Source organism: Spea bombifrons, chromosome 2 (assembly GCF_027358695.1).
Source record: "Spea bombifrons isolate aSpeBom1 chromosome 2, aSpeBom1.2.pri, whole genome shotgun sequence".
In the NCBI taxonomy this organism is placed as follows: domain Eukaryota; kingdom Metazoa; phylum Chordata; class Amphibia; order Anura; family Pelobatidae; genus Spea; species Spea bombifrons.
The window spans coordinates 119164569-119185569 of NC_071088.1; the positions used below are offsets into that span (position 1 = coordinate 119164569).

Consider the following 21001-nt stretch of genomic DNA (forward strand, 5'->3'; position numbering starts at 1 on the left):
CTCGACATAGGATTATGAGCCCTTCTGTTGGCCTTTGCCTTCGGATCTGCCAGTTATTCCGCACCTATGCCATAAATCATTCTGGTGGCCTCAGCAGTGCCTGGGGAATTTCAGACCTTGCATATACGGTGATTGTGATCTTCACTCAAGATTCAGTACTCGGTACTGATTTGGCTACTCTGGCACCATTCTTCTAGGACTAGAAATTGACACCATTTGTTTAAGCTTTTTGAAGTATCCATGGTTGTGAATGATTTATATCATTAATCATATCATCTCTTTCAGGTATGGTGGCTAAAGCAAGGGGAGCAGGGCCAGACTGGGGATTAAAACCAGCCCTAGAAATAATTAAATACCAGCCCCATATTTCATTATGGGCACACTGCACATGTCAGGTTCTGGCACCAGAGAATGCGGCCTGCTGGGAAATCTCCTGGTATCCTGGTAGGCCAGTCTATTCATCAGACCAGGCCACCTTCTTCTATTTCTCCGTGGTCCAGTTCTTATGCTCACGTTCCCATTGAAGGCTCTTTCGGCAATGGACAGAGGTCAGCATGGGCACCCTGACTGGTCTGCGGCTACTCAGCTCCATATGCGACAAACTGCAACACCTTTCAGAACCAGCAATTTCAGCTACAGTAGCTCGTCTGTTGGATTTGAGTCTGGACAGCCCATGACTCTGTCGCCGGTTCACACGCTTTTCCTTCCTTGGACCACTTTTTACAGGTACTGACCACTGCAGACCAGGAACACCCCACAAGAGCTGCAGTTTTGGAGATGCTCTGACGGAGTCATCTAGCCATCACAATTAGGCCCTTTGGTCGCTCAGATCCTTACTGTTGCCCATTTCTAACACATTAACTTTGAGTATGAAATGTTCACTTGCTGCCTAATATATTCCATCCACTTACAGGTGCCTTGATAACAAGATTATTGCTGATCAATGTGTATATGGATAGATAGATAGATAGATAGATAGATAGATAGATAGATAGATAGATAGATAGATAGATAGATAGATAGATAGATAGATAGATATGTGAGTGTGTATATCATTAAGTTGTGTTAGGGTGTTATGTATTGGTGTATGGTGTAGTGTGTTAGCTATAGGCGGCCGCTCTTATAAGCTGTGCTTATGGGACGATCGTAAGGAGGCGTGATGGGTGAAGCAAGTGGAGGGAGCGTGGGGCAGGCTGATGGGAGCATGGAGGCCCAGGCCCTGTTTCCTCTAATCTCCCTTTGGATAGGTTGCTCCAACTTTTAAGCTTTCTTATCAGTCCTAAAAAACAGTTTAGGATTTAAGATATTTCATTTCTTTAACATTCTAAGTAAATAAACCTTAATGGTCTATTTTCAGAGACTTTTCCAGCTTGTCAGTGCCTTTACATTGATTACATAACCTTCATTCACTGATCCACTCTAACAACTCAATCATTTTGCAATGAATCCTACATTTTAAACGATGGGGAAAGTTAGGAAACATTTCTACATAGTCATACCAGGATTAGATAATACTTAGCAATCCGGCTGCTGCGACTATGACTCCCATTGTGCCAGCACGTACTTTCATAGCAAGAATATATCAGTAAGGAACATTTCTTTATTTTTAATGCATACATGGAATGGAATTTGTCGTTCTGCGGTGATGTTTTTTTCAGTCAAATTTATGAAACGCACTTTCATCCAAAGAACCTTCCACTATGTGTTGACATTTTCTTAGTAGATGTTGCTGTAGTTGATGTAGGTGAGTTAACCAGCACACATTGCTTTGAAAAAGCGTTTTTGTGTTTCTATAAATAAAATGTCTGAGATGACGAAGGAAAGTCCTGCGAGAGAAGGTCTTCTGACCACAGAACTTGTGCAATTTCACTCTAACAAATATACTAGAGATAGAGGGACAAACTTAACTTGCTAAGCTGGGGCAGAGTCTGATGTTGACCCAGCCACCTAGGTGACCCACATCTAAACGCAGATCCTTCTGTGTGCTTCCCAACACAGACGCAAGTACCCAAAGATGGAAGGGGAAGGAGAAGGAGCTCTGAAAACTATAAATATACCTAAATATTTCAATAAAAAATATTCTTTCATTCATTCTTCCATATATTTCTGTATAGTGTTTGTATGATGTGGATGAAAGACAATTATACATGAGAACCTCACATAGATTTGGTGACCATCTGGAAAACTCAATGTTATGTGTAAAATATAGAGTTTGATAGGTGGGTTCATGGATGAAAGACAGTTTCTCTTCAAGAAGGATACCTACTGTGACAAGTCAAGAAGAGGTCATTGGTCACTGATACCAGTGGTTGGACATCAATGACACATACAGTCCTTTTTTAATTAGTAGAAAACCAATGGTATGTGTGAAATGGGCGTCTGTAAAATTCCCTGCTGCTCCCACATCACTGAAGGCCTTTGTTCTATGTGATCCACAATACAAAATCAGAATGTGACGCTGGTATTTTTGTCGATGGAACAGATGAGACACTTATTGACAGTTCGTTCTTTAATTTTGCAGGGTCTGGCTGCATGACTTGTCTTGCATATACTGAGCATTTACAGAATGTGGTCAGATACTCCACAATACAAGGCATTATGTTCTTATTTTGGGAAGATCTACCCAGCACCAAGGGGGGGGGGGAGAATATTCTGAAACCTTGCTATTTTGTTTTTAGGTGTTTTATGTAAGGGCTTAGTTTGTAAAATCAATTTTGACAGAATTACCAGTTACCAAAAATACTATTCCTATGTGACGTCAATACCCCTAAATGGTTAGACACTTAAATATATTTTTGGAAATATGTTAATTTCTTTGACTTTGACAAATCCTCCTAATTCCTTATTTCCATCACACTTTATTTATTTTACAAACATAGAATGATTGCTGATGAGATCCACTTGGGCCATCTAGTCCTACCTACTTTAAGACCCTCTCACCTTGCATGGTCCTTGGCTTATGTTAGGATAACCTTATGCCTATACCACGCAAGCACACATTCCCTGTACCCGAAAAAATCCTTCATCATCCTGTAAGTGGCAAGGGGCATTAATAAATAGTGTGAAATAGGATTATTACAGCAAAATATTTTTACATTTTGTCCTTGCTTGGTATACATTACCCAGCTTCCAGAGTCCACAGAGTCTAAAGCTGGTTCAGAGAGATGGTCAGCAGCACGTGTCATGGAATCTGACGGCAGATAAGGACAATTTAAACCATCTAGTTCATCTGTTTTTCCTGAAGTAAGGAAAATGTCACATTTTTGGGTGTCACCATTAATGTGAACGGCGCCAAACTACAAAGTTGTGTAAATTGTGTCACTGCCCAAGTATTTATGGACCTGACTGACAGTGACACAATTTACTTTATTTTGGCTCTGTAGGCCACCACAATGGATTTGAAAGATGTGATTGGAGTGCATACTTGCCTTTTCTTCAGACTTTTTCAGACTTTTTAATTTAAGGGGATTAACAATTTTATGTATACTTTTAGCCAGTAAAAACAAAAGCTAGAACCCCCCCCCCCAAATATACATGCGTGATATACATATATATATATATATATATATATATATATATATATATATATATATACACTGTATATATATTTATATATATTTCAGTTATGTATGTTTTTTATACGTAACTGTTCTTCTTAAAGTGAGTGAATGAACAAGTTTTGCTTGCATTGCTCACTTCCTGAGAACTTTGTTCCGTTATTAGAAATTGAGAAACAGAGTGAATAGAAGATTTTCCCGACAGGGAGCAAAAACGTTCCTGTAAATATTTTGTAGATTTAGAATGCTTCTATATACATTTTAGGATACGCACATTCATAAACATACGAATAAGGAAGAGATACTTCTGTTCTTCATATTACTACCATTGGTGACGTGCAGTAACCCTTCCAATTTTAGTAAAAGAAAAGGGATTTCCTTTGTATATATGATATAAATACATACTGTATGTCTGCCCATACTCCCATAATTTAGCTTCTTTTCCATGCTTCCCTTCAAGCTCAGTACTTTATTCTAATCAACATTTTTTTTTTTTTTTTTTGCATGTTGGATTTTGGCCAAAATAATTATTTGGTTTCTTAGAATAAAAACACTCAATTATTTTCTGGCTCCTGGTTCCCAGGCAGCAGCTGGCAGACCTTAAACACTGCAGGTCACTTAAATATTCCTTTAATGGGTAAATGTTTACGGGAGAGCAGAGTGATCCTGCTTGAAGTTGTTAAAATGAAGGAGATTTTTGAATACCTTCATAGGCACGAGAGTGCCTGCGTAATTCATATCAGAAGGATTTATATCTCTTAGCAGAGGGAAACGCTACATTTAAAAAGAAAGGTTAGTTTTTGCTGACAAGGAGTTTTAAGTGTTTTGTTAATGTGTTAGTTTTATTGTTGGACTAGATGCCCAGATTTTAGTTTTTAAGATCTAGTTTATGCGGGTTTGTAACCTCTTGACGATGAATGTCTTCACAACATTAATAAGATATGACGCCAAAAAGCAGTGCCTCTTGACGTACAAGATAAATATCTGGAAGGTAAACTAAAGCCAGACATATGACAAAGAGACAAATGGTTTAGGAAATGTTTTGTTGATTTTGCTGCTTCCTTTATCTGTATATTATAATGGATTGCGTGAAATCCTGATTCTAGGGCATGGCCAACGCTTATTAACCAGATTTGCTGTTTTGTATTTTTTCAGGCACTTATTATAGTTGTTAACGTACGTGGAAACATCCCAGGGCTACGTCCCCAGCGCCCTGCTGCTCCTTATAGGACACAGGGAGGTTGTGTGTCTGGATTAAGGAGGCACGGCTAGATAGAGCTTCTCCCCAAAGCAATTTGAAAGAAGCCAGGTAGAAGCAGGATTGGGGCAGGACCGGAGAAGGCATTGGGAATGGCCTAGCCTGTAGGTTAAACACACACATCTCTGATTTCAGGAGCCGCTGGACAAGATAAAGAGTTCTCGGGCCAAAGAGCATTTTCTTGTCAGTGATTGGCTGCTTCAAACAAGGCATTGAAAATCTTAAGGAGAAGACCTACAGAGGACGCATTGCATTCTTGGAACTGCAGCTTCTCCTTAAGGCAATGATTTCTAAGTACTTGCAATGTTTAGGTTTGACCATTAATCCAGGGAGATTACATAGGATTTCTCAAATGCATATATATTAGTGGCATTGTTTTGTTACATCTGGAGGAAGCTCATACTACAGAGCTAAATGCGTTGTCACTTTTTATTTTTTTTATCGTCTTTTATTATCTCAGTTATTTTTTATCTCGGCCATCCTTTATGTGTACACATGGCTACTATAGCTTTGGACGGTGCAAGTAAAATGTACTTTGCACTCCAACTGAAATGCGAGGGTATTGGAGTGTTCCATCTCAAGAATATTTAGTGCAATATTACACAATTTTTTTTTCTCTTTTATTGTTTACATCCTTATATGTTGGATACATATGTCCATACTACAATATATAATCGGGTGATTTGTATATATTTATATTCTGTCTAGAATCATTATCAACCTTTCAGAATTCCCATCAGATTCATATGAATATGCCCTTTGCCTTGCAGCCCCTGTAGCAAATAATAAATGGGCAACATTTCCAAAATGTGCCCCTGAAACAAAGTATAAGAGCCTGGAGTTGTGTTATTTTATTCCCCCCACCTCTTCATTTATTTTGTTAAATACCAAATATTTGACTTTAGAGCTTTGGGCATCGGTTGGCTGGGTTTTGCATAGATCCAAGCTATTTATTCTCCAGAGGCGCTATGTTTTACCAAGTTTTAAAAAATGTATAGCTGCTTGTAATGGATCCACGTTACAAACATAACACGGTCAATACTTAAAGTTGTAATTAACATTTTCATCAAGCTGTAATAAAACATCAGATTTAGGTGAACTATGGGGAGTAAACATGAAGGTTATTTTAACTCCTTGAGTTCGCTGTACATTATAAATGGGCAGCCCCAGTGAGCCCAACATTTTCGTCGTCCGGGTTGCCATGGAAACAATGAAACTGAATTTAAATTGCAAGCTTCTCCTTCTCTTAGTGTAGTCAAAATGGCGGTCCTGGCGATTAAGAAATGAACTAAGATTTTCGTATTGCGCACATTCGTTTTTTTGAATTTTGTCTAATTTTACATTCGTTGGTTACATGGACCAATTGACGAAATGACAAAATCCAGCACAGAAACGCATTTGTACAAAAATAAGCAAGCCTAATAATTATCCGGCTTCTCCCGGTGACCAGTCCAAGCCTGTATATAGTTATTATAATCTGTATTCACCATTACATGGATTGGGTATATCAAAGTTAACAGATCTGCTTTAACATTAAAACATGTGTATGAAGTTTAGCGCTGCTTAACCGTGGTTTGGATACCATTCATTTCTTAACATTTGCATTAAAGCCTTATTGGGGTTAGTGTCACTCAAAGCTCTTTTACAGCTCTTTTATACTATGAGGGTTTTTAGGAATGGATGGAATGGGGCTTGGGACAGAACCTGATGGATGGAAGGTAGAGAGATTTAGGAAGTTGGGGGGGGGTCGCTGACAGGACACATTCTTCAACGCTTTTACTCTCCTCCAGACCTAAGAATTTGTGGTATCCTCTACAATCAAGAAGTCCCACTCCTCCTTCGCATACAAGCATATGCTTTCCTGCTACAGCAAAAAGCATGCATTAATCCATATATATATGCGGGATACAGCCATTTAACTTGGAAGGGAAACGCGATCAGTGGAAGCTTCATTGTTTCCAATAAAACTACCATTCCAAACAGAGAAAAGATCTCTGCAAACCTCAAATAGAAATATACAAATGATATAAGTCCTCCATATTAACTCAAAGATATTAATGCACACATTTAACCCTTTGAGCCATATTTCTCTAACTAGGCTGCTCAAATGTTCATAGCAGGAAACTTAATACGCTTTTCTGGAAGCTAGACATTTAACAATACGCATTTATGTATACTGCATTGCTCTGCTATACAATAAGGTTGGAATAAAATGGAAAGCACTTTTGTGAATGATGTATGCTACATATCTTTGTTATACAATATATTGTTGGGATTATTTTTATACATGCACTCAAGTAACATCTTTCAGTTACCGGTCAGGGTTCTGACATGCGACGCACTTGGAATATAAAATACTAAAAGCAGAATAGCAGAATAAAGGGTAGTGTACCGATAGTAACATAGTATTTTTTTCTAATTAGCTGTATGGCACACTCGTTGGTGGGGATAAACAGAACAGGAACGCGTATACACGGAAAACCTTAGGCTCCTGAATGGGGGGGGGGGGTACAGCCTGAAATCAGTTCATATAACTAGTATTTATCTAGCGCCTGTCTCCCAGTGGGACTTTTAATACACGTTCACACTGTTTAAGTTTTTAACAATTTTATTCACATTCTCTAGGAATATATCCAGCAAAAGAAATTCCCATTTCGTCACAAACAGGGGCCTATCAGGATGGGATCAGATCGAATCGAGTTTTATACATAGGTTTATTGAAACACTCGAATTGAAACTGGTTAAACTGTTGCACGAAGCATGCAGTAGAAATTTCCTTTGGCTACAGAGATGAAGTCATTGGGAGGCTCCCTCGATTAATAAATCTGCGGCCAAGTCAAAGAAAGTAACTTTTGGAAGCCGAAGATCCCAGCGGCTGCTGCTCCATCTCCTGGATGTAAATGAAACTACGCTGCCAGCTAAAGCTCCAGACAATGAACGATAACCATACTAAAACAGAATTATAAATAACAACCAGACAAAAATATTTTAAAGATTAGTTTATTTCGAGGGGGACAGAGCTGATAAACAGAAAAAAAAACCTAAGAGGGCTGGTAAGGGACTTTACATGATAATAAAACATCTCTGAGAAAGCAGATTATAAATCATTACAAGTTTGGTTTTTTATTATAGATTTTATTCCTTGGTGTACACTTTTGCAAGTGTAAAATGGTAAATGGCGGTATTGCAAACTGGTCTGCGACGGGACACAGCTCCCAGAAGTACAATAGTTATAAATTAGGGAAAAGGGTGATTGAGGATGGGTACAGGACCAATTAGGGATTTGCCAAATGCGTAAGGCAATATCTAGGAAAACAGGGAGCACTGTCTGATCCAGATGCTTTATATACTCCTACTAAACACTGTAAGATACCTTCCCTAGCAGCATTCACTGCTATGGCAGTCTGTCAAACCCACAGCACCACACCAAAGCCTGACGGGGGTCTCTAGAAGTATTTCAGTGCCTTTAGGGGGCTGCTACTTGTATGATCACTGGCACACTGGTTGAAGGATTCTGACAGCAGTACTATTTGAGTGCAAACCATACATCTGAAGACATCCCTTTCTCTACTGATACTCAAAGAGCTTCATTAAATTGATTTCATCTGCTTTACCATAATGTGCTAAAAAGGGTCAATCATTCCTTTCATTCTTCGCCAAATTAATGTTTTTGAACTGGTTTTCCAGAGGACAATCATAAGAAATTGCATCTCTGAGAAGCACCCTAATATGAAGTCTGGAGCCTATCTGCTCCTTGCTTAAAATGATATCTTTACAAATGAGGAGGGGGGTTGTAGCTCAGGAAACTATTACCCCAAGCGATGATTAGGCAAACCTCGCTGCCACGCACTGCATTTCCACCCCTCCCAACCCACGCACACACGGTAAAAAGCTGCAGCGGCATGCAAGAGAAGAAACAGCTCATTAGATTTCTAACTGAAGATCCTTGTCTGAGGTGTTGAGGTCGGATTGTTTTTACATTTGAGAAGGACAGAGCCGGAAGAGGGTGTTGCTTTTCTTGACAGGCTTTTGCCAATGACTGTCATGGAGTAGGGCAGAAGGGACAATAAAGGTAAGGGGAGGTGTAGAGAAATCCACGAACACAGACGTTCCCCATGTTAGTCTGCGTAATCTTCAATGTCTTCCTCCCCGTCCACAGCTAGCGCTGCATACTTACTCGCTTGGCTGAATTTCTGCAGGAAGAATATAACTTTGATACATTTCTTGCACATTATATTTGATTCTTACAATACATATATTCAAGGGGTATGACAAAACTAGAATTGGCCGATTAAGCAGCACATACATTAGGTAAGGTTTAAGCTTATTCATTTTCCTCGTTGTGAAAATCTAGTTAAAAATATTTTTGTAAGTTCTCTCTTAGCAAAATGGAATTAATGTGTAACATTTATCCCCAATAGCATTAAAAAAATGTATCAAGAAGACAAACAAATGGAAGGTTCCACAGAAATGAGATTTTCTTACAGCTTCCTTTTCTTCCAACATCTTTCCTTCCGGCATCACCCTGGAATCTGGATTGCCCCTTTCTTTCCTGTCGAAAGTTACAAACTATAATTACACATCAGAGTTCAGCAGCCTTAAACTCAATTACATTTAGGAATTTATTTTAGAGAGACAGAAGGCATTGGATACGTATAAAGCTAGGCTGAAGTTATGATAAGACCAAGTAATGGTTAAGGTCTGTCGTTACATCAGAAACAATGGGCATACTAGATTGAAGAATGTTGCTTATCAGCTGTCACATTGTTTCTATGTCCGATGGTTGGCATAAGCCAACAGTAATATGCAATGACATGCCTTTCAGAAACAGTGTGATATACCGTATTGGCTCGGATATAGGCCGCCCCCGTATATAGGCCGCACCCTAAAAGTTTTTTTCTTTAAAAAAGCACCAAAAAAAACATGCTGCCACTGTCCCCCCCCAAGATATGCTGCCACTGTCCTCCCTCCCCGAGATATGCTACCACTGTCCTCCTCCCCCCCCCGAGATATGCTGCCACTGTCCTCCCTCCCCGAGATATGCTACCACTGTCCTCCTCCCCCCCCCGAGATATGCTGCCACTGTCCTCCCTCCCCGAGATATGCTACCACTGTCCTCCTCCTCCCCCCCCCGATATGCTACCACTGTCCCCCGCCCCCCCCCCCGAGATATGCTACCACTGTCCTCCTCTCCCCCCCTCCTCGACTTACCGGAGCAGACTCCCAGGTGTCTTGCGGGGCACATCTACGCAATACGCGTATGCAACTTCCGGTGCCGGAAGTTGCATACGCGTATTGCGTAGATGTGCCCCGCCGGCCCCGCAAGACACCCGGGAGTCTGCTCCGGTAAGTCTGGGGGTGGGCAGAGGTAAAACGCATCGTGCGGACGGTCCGCACGATGCGCTTAGACAACCTCCCTTGCCGGCACCCCCCCCCCCCCCGTGGGAAGTGCTGGCAGGGGAGGCTGTCTGAGCGTATCGGGGAGTAGGATGCAGGTCCCCTGCACCGCTGCGGGGGATCTGTATCCTAGCCCCGCTGCCTGCCCGGGCGTCGAGCGCTAGACCCCGAACATGCGGCCTATATTCGAGCCAATACGGTATTTCATACAGTAATGGTGAATGGGCTTGAACTGGCTCAAGGTAAAAACTAGGTTTCGAGGAATTATGGTGGAGTATTTTGCAGAACCTCCAGCTATGTGCGGTGCGCCTTCAGGCAGGGGCACCAAACGCCCGACAACGGAAAAGCTGGCCGGCTGAAGCCTCTGCTAAAGGCAAGTCATTTCTGCGTCGCCTAAAAGGCCGCCCGGGATACTGGAGCAAATCTTAACTGTAGTTCATACACAGATGTTACAGCGTGTGGATATTTTAGAGGAGAAGCACATTCCATATATATATATATATATATATATATATATATATATATATATATATATATATAAATCAATTTCTTACTTATCAGTCACTCTGCCGCGATCATCGCTGTTGCGCCCACTTGTTTTTGATCCAGGTTCAGGACTCATTTTACCATCTTCTGAAAAGAACAAAAATGTTTTGGTACATGGCACCCGTCTAACTGATAAAGACTCTGCTTGGCTGCTTTCTTTTTACTTTACCTGGTCCTTGTGCAGTCCCTGATGTCCACCTATCAGAGTCAGACTGCCTTTCGCTGCTACAGAAAGGGATAGAACAGATTGGAATAAAAATTAGACACAAAGGCTTAATAATGTTCATTTTATCTAAAGAGTAGCATAGACACAGTAAGCGAACACTTACCCCTGTGAGGATTCTGAACTCAGGGATCGTGAGGCAGGAGCTACTGTACTGCGTTTCACCCAAGCGTTCTCCTTAGGCGGTGGGGCTGGCATTACTTTTAAAGGAAGCGAAGAGTCTGCCTTGGGACCTTTTGAGTTTGGAGAATGAATTTCCTCGTCTTTTCCAAACACCTCATTTTCCACCGATTTCTCACTCTCCCTTCTCTTTGAAACTAAAAAAAATATGTAGATTCTTAGGATACTGAACATGTTTTAAAAGGCAGAGGTTTACAAAGTAAAAACTGCATGAACGTCAATACAAAGCCTTCAACATATTTGTTCACACAACCTTCTAACATGTTGGGTACATCCACATATACTAGCAAACAGCAGCCATAACATGTTTTGCCAAATCAAATGCTATACTTACTCCTGGATGAAGACGAGCCAGTGTTGCCTGTTTGAGAAGACTCACTGCCAGTCCTAGAACGCTCTTGGGTATCTTCACTGCGCCAGCTGGGATGTCTGTAAGGAAAGAGGAATATTAGAGTCTGTAACCAATTAAATGTATTAAATTATTTAGATAGCACATGCATATTTCACACCACCATACAATGGATGAACATTTCATAGGTAGTACATCACATGTGGTGGATCAAGGTCTGACTGTTGCACTGATGTTTAACTTATTGTGCCAGAGGAATGAGATCTACTAAGACCAGCACAAGCGCTGGATAGACAGGATGGCTATGGATTTCTCCCTTCATCAATTAAATTGCCCAACAGAAGACAGACTTTGGGAGTTTTGCCAGGAACAATTACAGAAATCACATTTTAACAATACACAGGTGTTGCTGGAAACAAACAAATTTTAAAACTCTTCCCGAGTTAAGTTTGTGTCACGTCAAGGAAAGCTTAGACATGGCAACTGCCTAAGCAAACTCTTACTCTGTGACACAGAGGTCACAGGGCTGCTAAAACCTGTATAAGAGGTATAATCTTTCCTTCCACATTACTCATTCTGCTTTATAAAAAGTTACTGGTTGGTATATCACCAAAGCTGGGAGATCTACCGGCTGCATTTGGTTTGACCAGGTGTAATCACCGGCAATTTTGTGCAGACCAAGTAATGGTTAAGGTCTGTCATTACATCAGAAACAATGGGCATACTAGATTGAAGAATGTTGCTTATGAGCTGTCGCATTGTTTCTATGTCCGATGGTTGGCATAAGCCAACAGTAATATGCAATGACATGCCTTTCAGAAACAGTGCGATATATATATATATATAATACAGTAATGGTGAACGGGCTTGAACTGGCTCAAGGTAAAAACTAGGTTTCGAGGAATTATGGTGGCGTAGTTTGCAGAACACACGGAGGTCACACGGAGGATTCACATAATGGAATTCTGAATTATATATAATATGGAATTATATATACACACACACACTATATATGTATAAAATAAGCAAGTTTTACACAAACAGAACTATTTTAAACCAGGATTGTACCTTTCTCTGGGTTTCCTCTCTATTTGTCGAGGCCTGTCATCATCCAAATGGCGTTGCTGCAGTTTTTCTTGTTCTTTCTGCAATCGTTCCTCTACCTCACGTTCCCGAGCAGATGTATCGACCGGCTTGGCACCACCAAAAATTGAGGCTGCACGGCTGGAAGCGGTTGAGGCCCCACTACTTTCTTCCTCTTTGGGCGCCGAACGTGGCTTAAGGTTTAACTTCGGTCTCTGTGGAGGACCTGCTGTGTAAGGCAGAAAATTTACAGCAATAAAAATTTGGAAGCAAAACTAAAATTTTAAAATAAAAAAACAAGTTTTTACTTATTTCTACCTCGTTCTTCACGCCTGCTGTCCTCATTCCGAGAGAAACCATTCCATTTGTCTGATCGATCGTCTCGTCTCTCCTCATATCTATCAGGGTATCGATCTCCTCCACCCCTGTAATCGTCATCCCGCCGATAACCGCTACCAAACGCCCTTCTGCCTCCACGGGAATCATAACCACCTGAGCACAAGTTTAAAATATGAGGAAATGGAAAGCGAAAATGCAAAATACAGCAAGTTCAAATAAAATAGTTATGTACCCCCCACACTAACAGAATTGGGAAAAGCTTTGTGTTTTGCTTAGAATCTAAGTTCATAAACTGACTGCCGATGGTCTTCTTTCAAATCCTCATAAGTTACATTGCTTTTTAAAGAAAATCAATTTTAACTGCCTAGTTTATGCATTCATCTTACAGATTTTTTTTCCGGCCATTAAATCTTCTCCCAATGCTACTACCAAATCAAAGCACAGGAAGGGGTTAATTCTGGGTATCAGGTTTTTACCTTTATCATAATCACGGCGATCCCGGTCATCATATCTGTCTCTTCCTCTCTCTCTATCAAAACCACCACCACCACCACCATCTCTACGCGGACCATCTCGGTACCTATCAGATTCATATCTGTCACTGCGGTACCCTATATTTGAAGAAACAATATGGTTTGAGAAACACAATAAAACTGGCAAATGTTTGTAGAAGCATGCGCTGTAAACTCCTAAAACATACTGTCTCCGTAGCTGTCCTCTCCACGGCGTGGGGGATAATCATCAGCGCTGTCGGTTGTAGGACGCGCCCTCCAATCAGAAGAGTCGGTCTTGTCAGAATCTCTATTGCGATCGCGATCACGATCCCTGCCAAACGAGCGATCATCCCGTTCTGAAGCAATAAACAAGTGCAAAAACATTAGCTGACCTTGCTCTCCGCTATAAAATGTGTTAAACTGGAAACATACACAAGTGTCTGCGGCCATTAAACAGACATGGATTACATGCCATGATTGACCCTTTAAGGAGCCCCAAAGTTACTGAAATGATTGATAAGCTTATTTTTGAATATATTAAATATGCATTAAAGTCAGTATCAGCTTAAACACAGTGGTACAAGCATGAGAAATCTACAGTATACCTACCGCAATTTAAGCATTAAAAGGCGGCAACAATTATTTGTATCAAGGCATATCGCCTGTTTCACTAATTCTATTTTTGGGCAAAACTAGCAACATTTCACTTAGAACATTGTATGTTCACGTTGCCTTATGAAGTCAACAGAGATTGTGACCAGGACATTAAGGTATACTAAACTGGCTAAGTGGTCACCAGCCCTGTCCAACCTGCGGCCCTCCAGCTGCTGCAGGACTACATCTCCCAACCTCTTCAGCCAGCCGCTTAGCTGAAAGAGCATTATGGGAGGGCAGCAGGCTGGACGCCCTTGCCCTAGGATTACTTGGGGATAAAATTAACTTAACCTGGAAAGAAAGGAAAAATGCAAGCTTAATAGACTTAATATATCATGGCCCAGCCCATCTGTGGGGACATGGCTTCCACATCAACAGTGCTCACCTTTATCTTGTGCCTGATCAGCTATGTCCACTCTTATCCTTCGGTTTCCAAGAGACTGCAATAAAGAAAAACTAGTTACAGGAAACATGACACATAGGATTAAAATCGAATTTCAGCCAAAATATTAAACCAGGGATCAGAATGGGTTATGGCTTTAAAACTGCACTACATACGTTTTCATCAGTGAACCGCGTGGCAGAGAAATGATATTCCGTTCCACCGACTCAAGCCAGAGCTGCTATACTAAAACTGGTTCTATTAACGTCACAAATAAGCACTCGTTTCCTAGACTGTTCCACATAACTATCAACTTGTAACAGTAAATGCACGTCCTGTGACAATAGCAGGGTGCTTAGGATTTGGAGAGATTGAAGTTACTGTGAAAATGTAATGAACTCGACTGCTTGTCAAACCTAAGACACACGATGTGTGTGATTCTTAAGTTATTAGTTGCACCAATACAAACGTACATACAATGGATACTGTGAATTTAAGGGCTAACAAATGATCGGTCAATAAAAAGGTCTCAAAAAAGGTTGCAGTATGTGTTTTAGACGTCATGGAGTGTTAGATTGCACACACACAACAAATTCTTAAATGTGGCAATAACTTACTTCTTCATTGAGGCTCAGAGCCCGTAACAGGGAGTCCAAGTCATCAAATTCAGCATAACCAAATCCCTTTAACCTCTCTGGGTTGCTGGGCTCTCTGGGCAGGCGAACAGCACTAATCTATATTTAAAAAGGAACATGAAGAGAACATTTTTAAGATTTAACCAAACATCAAATCACAAGTATCCAAAAAAAACCCAAAAAACAAATTGTGCTTATTGGAATAATTAAACTGCCGCATACATCATAGTAAAAAGCATACATGGAGACTATACCCAATACAACTTCATAAAAAATAAATAAAAACAAAGCATTTACCTCACACAGAGGCTGCAGCCCTGCTGCTTCCCTCCTCCTCTGTGGTCTGGCTGTTTGCCACTGATCAGCTGCTTGAAGTAGCCAATCAGTGGCAAAAAAGATACCCCATTCAAACAATGTAAGCATTTTGCATGCATGTGCACGAGTATCACAGAGATCTAAACACGTTCTGAATTGGAAGGATGACACCATAAAAATCTGAGAGCACACAGCTAACATATGACGGCTGGAGCGTCTCTTTCATGATTTATTTCTAATACAAATGGAGAAAGGCTTGAAATATAAAAGGCCTGATACTCCTAAAAGTAGTATGTGAAACTTATCTGAAACTAAAAACATATTGAGCAAATCCATTTTAACATCTTCCACTGACCAAAAATGATGTAATAAGTGATCTAATAAGCTAATCAGCTATGATGTAATAAGTGATCTAAACAAAACTCACATTAAGTCCTCTAAAGAACTTCTGGATTGATTCCTCAGACACATCATAAGGAAGATTCCCGAGGAAAGCAGTAAAAGGAGGGCTTTTGGGAAGGCGGCTTCGGTCCACATCAGGTTCACGTGCAGCTCGGGGGGCAGTTGGCAGTATAGAGCGATCGATCGGAGGGGCTCTGTACATATCGTCATCATTGCTATGCCACGTTGTGGAAACTGCAATAAAGTAATCAAAAATACTTAGTTTAACGGTATAACAAAAATGTAAATTAAACAAACTATTTCAATAAATGTAAACTTCGCATGTGCCTAAAGATTATTTTAAACCAGTGAAGAGCGTAATTCTCCAAAAGCACCCCAAATTGGGAGCTTTGCCCAATCCCTCCGCTTATCGATGTAACAGCTTTCTGGCCGTTAACAGAGGTACATGTGTGTGTCTTAAATACTGTCATTCTTGGATTTTTTATATTCTGGTTACAAAATCATTCAAGTGCAGGCGGTAAATAACCAAAAGCAATAACGCTCACCATCACCCTCCAAGTCATCGGTTTCGTCTGCCCAGCTGACTGGCTTGGGGGCATAGCCACTGCCACCAACAGGAGCTGCTCCACCACTACCTTTATCGTCCGCCAAGAAGTCGGTCAGGGTCAGAGTCTTCCCCTTCTTATTCTTCTTCTTTGCTGTAGGGAAAAAGGTATGTTACTATTTGGCCCATTAAATCCACTCATTACCCCTGATGCTGAGACTCAGACCTTAACCGGTTGACTTCACAGGGGGTGACCATCAGATATGTCAGATAGATCAGTACAAGGAGGTAAGGATTTGATCGAGTGAGTGATGGACTCGGGTTGTATGTTATTGGAGAGAAAGACACACTCGCAGATTATGATTTTCTCCACTGATGGGACACGGCAGCCGCCCTACGCACTTTAATGCATATGAAAGCTGTACGGCCCTTTTAAATTCTTGAGGCGTTGCTTTTCCAAATGCATGGGGGATACTGCAGTATTTGCATATCCATTTGCCCCCTACCAGCCACCCAGTTATTTGCACGCAGACCCCCTGCACATGCACGGCAAGGGCTGCAGCTTCTAGGGAAAGGATTTGTTTAAATGGTTATTAAAGTAGCATAGGTATTCTTATTTAATGGGGGTGACCGGGGACAGTAAACTATGCCTTTGAAGGAAGGTACAATTTTCATTCATTTCCAATATTAAGGGCTTTATATAGCATTCAACTGTAATATATATATATATATATTTACACAGATTCGTTAATGTAGCACCTTTTGGCGAAGGAAGGTGGCACTCCTAAACAGAAATTTAGCAATGTGAATATACATGGGGAAAACACTAAAGCTCGATTGAAGCAATATATACCTGGCTTATGGTATAAGAGTAAACCCTTTAAAGAGCATTTAGTGTCATGGTGTCCCTTACTGTGAAAAGGTGCGCCATTTGTGTTTTTGCCCAAAGAAACATTCCCCACTGCAACCATCGCAGATATTCCACAAGACTATGCTGTGATAAAGACCTGCTAAAGCATATTTTATATCGTATCGACTTCACATTGATTTTGGCAGCTGATGGCAGAAATATCTAGTTAGCTTGAGAAAAAGAAAGCGAGCCCAGACACACAGAAGATGCCTTGTCAACGTTAGAATGCTTCAGTACGCAGAAAACGGCTTCAAAGTAAGCGGCGTAGTGAATTGTGAATGCAGAGGTTCAAAAATCCTGCAGAATTCTGAATTTGATTCCAAGAAATGTTTCTTCCCCCAGAAATTAACCCCTTAATGACAACTGACATGCCTGGCACATCATGGGGTTAAACAAGCTTTGAAAGTGATCAATTATTACTTTCTTCGATCAGCTGCTTTTGTTGCAATGCTTTGATATATCGGGGCATTCAGCAACACCAAACATTTACAGGGGCAGGGCAATGGAGCCCTGTAAATAGAAAAAATATTAGAGATGTAAAAACAGTGATATGAACATGACATCATAAGGTGAACCATCTAGTTTCACGAAAATCAAAACTAGAAACCAAAATGTAAAAATAGATACCCAAACAACTTGTGCCCCTCCCACTAGAATTATACATTAAAAACCCATCTCTGGCACCTAAAGTACAAATATAGGAAAACGGTGTATAATGTAAGGGGCCATTTTATGCCCTTATAAAATATGAATAAGCTACTTGCACTTATTGCCCTATAACAAAAACCCCCAAAGACATTGGGTATTTCTAAAGTAATTTGTCAGTTTTTATTAGCTTTCGTAGACAAAAGATTTTTCAAATAAATGTCATAAAGTGGTAATCTTTTACTAGATTTTATTATGTTTATAATATGTTATATGATCAAAACAAAGCTATAATGTGTGCGTATAGTAAACCAGAGAAACAAACCACAGAAGTGTCAAAAGGGGTTACGGAAAAGAGAAAGCATGGGTCGATGTGAAACTGGATTTGGATATGTTATTACAGGGACACTCCAGCCATCATATGCACTTTAATATACAATAGTTCCATGGCCCCTTTAAATGTTCATTGTGTCCCCTTTGCAAATGTGTGGGGGGCTTCTGCAGAACCCCCATGGATACATTTGTCTCTTCCATGCTTTCACTTTCTGTCCGGCACTACCAAGAACCCACAGCAGGTTCTGCCAGATAGAGGAGAGGGGCTGCTGGATCATGTTATGTGCAGGCGGAGGGAAGGTGAGAAAACATGCACATGTAACTTCAAAGACAAGCACACACGCCAGTTATAGAAGCACTGCAAAAGCTGATCATGATAGGGATATCTCTCGGTGAGCAGCAGTGCTGAATAAGCTTGATAAAGGCCTTCAAAGACAAGTCCAGCCCAGAAGAGAACATTTTAACTTACAGCATATGAAACATTTTATACTGCATTGGCACAGAGCAACTAAACCCCCCAAAATAATAAAACCGCACAGGTTGTCATTGGCAGGCTAGAAGATGAGCAAGATGAAGAGCCACCGGACAGCGCAAAGAATGTAATGAAACCGCAGGCTACTTCAAACATTGTTTACTTTATATTTTTTATATTTTAGAAAAGCATTTGAGATCAGAAGATTGTGGCGTTGGAAATTAACAGAAATCATAACGATGAACGCCTGCTTCCTTTAGAATACGATAGGATAAGGCTATGAACATGCGCGTAAAGCACAATCACACACTGTGCTTTCCCAGAATAACTACAAAGTGTAAGAAATCAACCTGGAGGTTCTAACCCAAGGAATCATGGGAGTTGTAGTTTGAGAAGAAAACACAGCTGGAGCTCTACTTTTGCTTAGATCTACTGTATCTGGTACAGATTGCCGATATATCAACAGCATATTGCTTCCAAACTAAAGGGTGCAAAAGCCCTTATACATGTAGAACATTATCTTATATATAGCAATAGCAAAAAAAACTGCATTTACAGTATACAGGCGATGCCAAAACTACGAGCAAGATGAACCAACACATTAGGTAAATAAGTCTCTTTTCACTTACTTGCATCACATCAATAAGACAGGGCAGACTAGATGGCCGTCATGTTTATATACGTGTACGCATGCATGTATGTATATATATTTTTATTTGTGCACTAGTGTTATACTGAGGTTTGGAAGCATCCCCATGTTAAATACATATTAAGGTACACAACCCGTGTGTCAGCATCAGCACCACAGACACGGTGAGATTAACCCTGTGGGCTCCGGCAAGCAGCATATGGTAGCATTTAAAGAGGTTTAATGCGTGCACCGCTGGCTGCTGAGGCACTTAGCGCACATTCTCACACACGGCTCTGAGCTTTGTTTGCGGCTACAGCCTGCGAGCAGCAGCCATTGCAGTAACTGCGGACTGCCCACTCTGGCCTTGCATATGTTGACGTGTCCCCCCGACTGGGGGCGGAAGGTTAAAAAAAAAATCGGGCCTTGCGGCAAACAAGGCCCGAGTCCGGCCTGCCCAAAGCAGTCCTTCACCGCCATTACATCCCGCTCCCCGTAAATTGTGAAACGATTAGTCTTACTTCCTCCGGGCCACGTGTTGTTCACATGCCCCAGCCGGACACAGGGACCCCCGAAATAAAGCAAAGCTACTGCAGTGAGCTGGCATTGCGGGAATAGATTACGCCACGACTGAATGGGTTAAAAAATCCCCAAACCAAGGTGGCTGCTTTCCCCGCCTGCTAGGCCCAAACACACCGGCCAGGCGGCGATCTGAGGTATGCGCCATTGCCATACAAACATTAAAAGGGGCTACCCGGTACGGTGTCTGTTACACTACACTGGGGGATAGCGAGGATCGAGTAGTCTGATGGCGGGACGGTCGGCGTATGTTCCATACTGGAGCGGCTGCTAGCAGGGCGCCAGCCCTTTACAGACATCACGCTCGGGGATCTATTAAACCTGAAGCTTACCCGTAGGACCTACAACAGATTTCAACCCCTCAAACACATGTACCGGCCACGCAAAGGCGAGGCGAGCAGACTGGGTGCGGCCTGCAACTGCTCGAGGATTAGATAGCGTGTCTGTGCCCGCAGGACGCCTCGCGGTGGCCCATATCACCAGAATGGGCCGCCTAGCGTCAAGCAGCGATCGCCCAAGCAGCCACACCGCATGCAGGATTAAATGTCCGACAGATTATCTGACGAACATACACGGCAAACCTCTTAATACCGGCCCGACCCCCTGTTCCCGCACACACTCACCTGAAGCTGCCATGTTGGGCCGAGTGTGAAAGAACGCGAAGACCCGGATGAGGCGGTCACGTGCGCGCAGCGCCAGGTCTTTCAGCGAAGCCTACTGGAAAATGGGTGTGACGTAAGCGCGCAGCAGACGTACAGCATGCTTCCGCCATTTTTGTTACTGGCTTAGGGCATAGGCTCTAATGCACTATATGCAATCAACAAAGTCATCGAGGAGAACATCATATTAAATAAGCCCGTGGCTGGTCGGTTTAGTGTGCTGAAATCTTACCTCTTTATCTGTTGATGGTAGGTGCCTGGATTAGACTAGTAAGGAGTCCATTGGCATCTTTAGGGTTATGACGACAGTATACCTACATTAATAAATGCTCTGGAAACGTCCTGATTTCAGCATAAGGCCACGTTTTTGTCATCAATCAACATCAAGTCATGTTAAATAATGCATCATAACAAGAC

General features: G+C 41.5%; 1 protein-coding gene across 3 annotated transcripts; it reads right to left on the reverse strand.

Annotated features, from left to right (window-relative positions):
• Nucleotides 1-7799: 7799 nt before the first annotated feature.
• EIF4B (eukaryotic translation initiation factor 4B) lies at nucleotides 7800-20635 on the reverse strand. 3 transcript variants are annotated; one of them, XM_053456231.1, is made up of 15 exons: nucleotides 20549-20635; nucleotides 16360-16512; nucleotides 15840-16048; nucleotides 15080-15196; nucleotides 14466-14520; nucleotides 13633-13782; nucleotides 13409-13543; nucleotides 12912-13085; nucleotides 12579-12819; nucleotides 11496-11590; nucleotides 11088-11298; nucleotides 10928-10983; nucleotides 10767-10845; nucleotides 9301-9367; nucleotides 7800-9008 (listed from the first exon to the last, which is right to left on the reverse strand). In XM_053456231.1, exons 1-15 carry the CDS (start codon nucleotides 20559-20561, stop codon nucleotides 8934-8936), a joined length of 1830 nt encoding a protein of 609 aa, XP_053312206.1. In that variant the 5' UTR covers nucleotides 20562-20635; the 3' UTR covers nucleotides 7800-8933. The 3 variants fall into 3 exon arrangements, with proteins under 3 accessions (XP_053312206.1, XP_053312207.1, XP_053312205.1); XM_053456232.1 differs by having other exon boundaries at nucleotides 10767-10842; nucleotides 12579-12822; XM_053456230.1 differs by having other exon boundaries at nucleotides 12579-12822; nucleotides 20549-20634.
• Between the last annotated feature and the right edge of the window lie 366 nt (nucleotides 20636-21001).

Coding starts and splice junctions, on each gene's coding strand:
- EIF4B (XM_053456230.1), bottom strand. Junction 13,544..13,632: donor AGAGGACAGCTACGGAGACA/GTATGTTTTAGG, acceptor CTTCAAATATAG/GGTACCGCAGTGACAGATAT. Junction 9,368..10,766: donor CGCGGCAGAGTGACTGATAA/GTAAGAAATTGA, acceptor AACTTTCGACAG/GAAAGAAAGGGGCAATCCAG.